General features: G+C 35.5%; 2 protein-coding genes across 2 annotated transcripts in view; both read left to right on the top strand.

Moving 5' to 3' along the window:
* The window catches only part of CBG01704, a gene marked incomplete at both ends in the record, with an annotated part of 1,857 nt that extends 1,183 nt beyond the window's left edge, over positions 1-674 (top strand). The window contains 3 exons of the mRNA XM_002634097.1: positions 282-390; positions 446-537; positions 585-674. Of these exons, the coding sequence (XP_002634143.1) occupies positions 282-390; positions 446-537; positions 585-674 (291 nt within the window). The remainder of the gene's footprint in view (positions 1-281; positions 391-445; positions 538-584) is intronic.
* A 298-nt stretch (positions 675-972) lies between these two features.
* CBG26435 lies at positions 973-2,040 on the top strand (the record flags this gene model as incomplete). Its single annotated transcript, XM_045235855.1, has 5 exons — positions 973-1,178; positions 1,232-1,367; positions 1,418-1,638; positions 1,682-1,852; positions 1,902-2,040. 5 exons carry the CDS (start codon positions 973-975, stop codon positions 2,038-2,040), a joined length of 873 nt encoding a protein of 290 aa, XP_045098025.1.
* Between the last annotated feature and the right edge of the window lie 662 nt (positions 2,041-2,702).

The raw sequence follows: 2,702 nt of genomic DNA on the forward strand, positions 1-2,702 counted from the left end.
TCGAGAAAATTAAGTTACAAGACATTTTAGTGCTGTTTAAACATGTTGCTTTTTCATTTAAAATCGACGTGACGGTTTTCAATGCAAAATCAACAGGTTCAAACACCACTAAAATGTCTTGTTACCTAGTTTTCTCGAAGCTCACCGCCGTTTCGCAAAAACAGAAAACATATTCCGAAGCAGAATTTTATGGGATTTCTAATGATATAGGTCACGAAGTGTAACTTGGAATCCCGCGCAGATAGTTCCCTAGTCAGTATTTTAAAATAGCTTATTTTCAGGGACGAATCTCGTATCATGTGAAAATTGGAATAAGTATCTGCTATTTTCTGTCTGCACCTGCAATTGCAACATTTTATGCGCTCTACTGGAAAGCTTGTTTCACTTGGGGTTGGTCCAATTTTAAGGAATCCATCTCTATCCCAACAAAAATCGTAAGTTTCAGCATACGAATTATTTGCACTCGTTGAATATTTGGATGTATTCATGGTAATTTTTTATCATGGGTGTTGTGTCTACTGGGATATTCAGCATAAGGTAAATACTTTGAAATCCAGAAAATGTAAGGAAATCTTCGATTTCAGGTAGTCTTCAGCGTTCGGTTGAATGTGCCACCCAAGAAGGAAATTGATGAGCAAGAGGAAACTGGAAAAGAAGTGACAACCGAGTTGTAAAACAGTTTGGTTTCTTTTCCAGATATGACCTGATAATAATTTTTAAATCGAAAACTTCCAATAATATAATTTCGCATATACTATATTTAGCCGGTGAAGTTTTGAACAAATTCTAAAAGGTTTACTTTGAAACAAATGGGTTTATTTCTGAAAAATTAATTGATTTTTTGGCTAGAAACGACCAGAAAACCAAGGTCATCGAGCAGACAGTACCATCTTTATCATTCACTTATCACTTCTCATTCTTTTTCTGACCTTCTTATCTGCGTTTTCGCTGCCCAGTCGCATTCATTCCACTATGTTTTGCAAACTATCCTCTGAAAAATTAAATGATTTCATACCCTTTTTTGAATCCAAACCAAAGTTTGCTTTGTTTGCCAATGCTGCCAAATTTGAACTAGAAAAAAGATTACCCAATCATCCATGCGACTTTTACTACCAGGAATCCAATGATGCAAAGTATTTTTATGTCTTCCGGCATGATCGTATTCCAGATAGTTGTCGGTAAGATTTATATGCATTTATTAGGTTTTCCTTAAAATAGCGCCATCTTACAGACCAATTCTAATGATCGGAAGCGATAAGACGGTCAATCAAAATGACGTAATCTATGGATTAGAACAGATAAAAGCCATGGAACCTGATCTTGGAAACATTGAACTTCTAGTCGCTCCATCTGAACTTTCCATCGCGGTAACACATATCACATTTCTCCCAAAAGGCAATACAGTAATAGTTTTCAGGCGAGAAAATTCTTCCTCGACAATTCAAATTGTTCTGAGGATTACAATGTTGCCTGCAATCATTTCTATCTTCCTGAATATGTTTATCCAGGAATTCAAAAGAAAGTAGATGAGATCACACTTCCTGAATCTTATTCCATTGGTTCTACTAGAGTATCTGATACGGAAATCGTCTTCTCTACATGGAAGTTTTCAACTCCAGATGGAATTTTGCAAATCAAGTGAGAGCACAATTCATTCAAATTCCTCAATTTTGATTTTCAGAGAAATCATTGAATGCCTTCCAACGGCATGCATTCTCCACAAAGATAAAGCTGTCGCATTTGAAATGGTTGGACTGCATGGACAATTGAATCATCAGTTTACTTTCCCGGAATATAGAAATCGAGGATTCGGAACAATGATTGAAAACACAATTGTTTCAAAATGCTTCAAGTAAAAATACAGGGAAACAAGCATTGAATGAAACGGTAGTAATTTTCAGAGAAGGTATTCAAGTCTTGAAGGCAGTGGAACACAGCAATATTGTTGTCTTGGAAAAAAGTCTGAATCATAAACTTTGGAAAGTTGTGAAGGAGGATGATGGAGAAATAATTGTATTTAACTACACTCAATATCGCTGATTGCTAGTATTATGTTATTGTTTGTTTATAAAATTCATTTCGAATAAAAAAGGTCCAATCTGTGATATGTAACACATTGCTAAAATAAAACAATTTTGAAAAAAAAAAGAAACGAAAGAGGTCCAGAAATCGAAAGAAAATTTAGATTGAATCGATAGGATGACAATTCAGCATGGTAATAATCGTTTGTCATTTTTATTGGTCTACTCTCTTTCTAACTTTCTTTTAGAATTTTTATTAGGCCCAGGCTCCTAGGGTACATCGAAAAAGGGTGTATCAAGGATGCATTTGTTAAGATTGTACATGGGATCTTTGGATGTAGCGCGTTTTAGCCCGAACCTATAATTTTGAGCGAAAAGCAGATCAGTCAGTAAAAAATGTTTTTTTCTTCCTCAAACATGTTCCACAAAACATATGTATCCTTGAAACCAATATACCCTAAGCCTCCCTTACCGTTGGATACTTTGCACTCAATCCTGCTAATTTTCAAATTGAAAAAAAGACCACCCAACCATCCATGCGACTTTTACTACCTGGAATCCAGCAATGCCAAGTATTTCTATGTCTCCCGTCATGATCATAGTCTAGATAGTTGTCTGTAAAACTATGCGTTTATGTGGTTTTCCTTAAAGGATAGACATCTCAGACGAGTTGAGAACTCC

Source organism: Caenorhabditis briggsae, assembly GCF_000004555.2.
Source record: "Caenorhabditis briggsae complete genome, chrIV, whole genome shotgun sequence".
Classification (NCBI taxonomy): Eukaryota; Metazoa; Nematoda; class Chromadorea; order Rhabditida; family Rhabditidae; genus Caenorhabditis; species Caenorhabditis briggsae.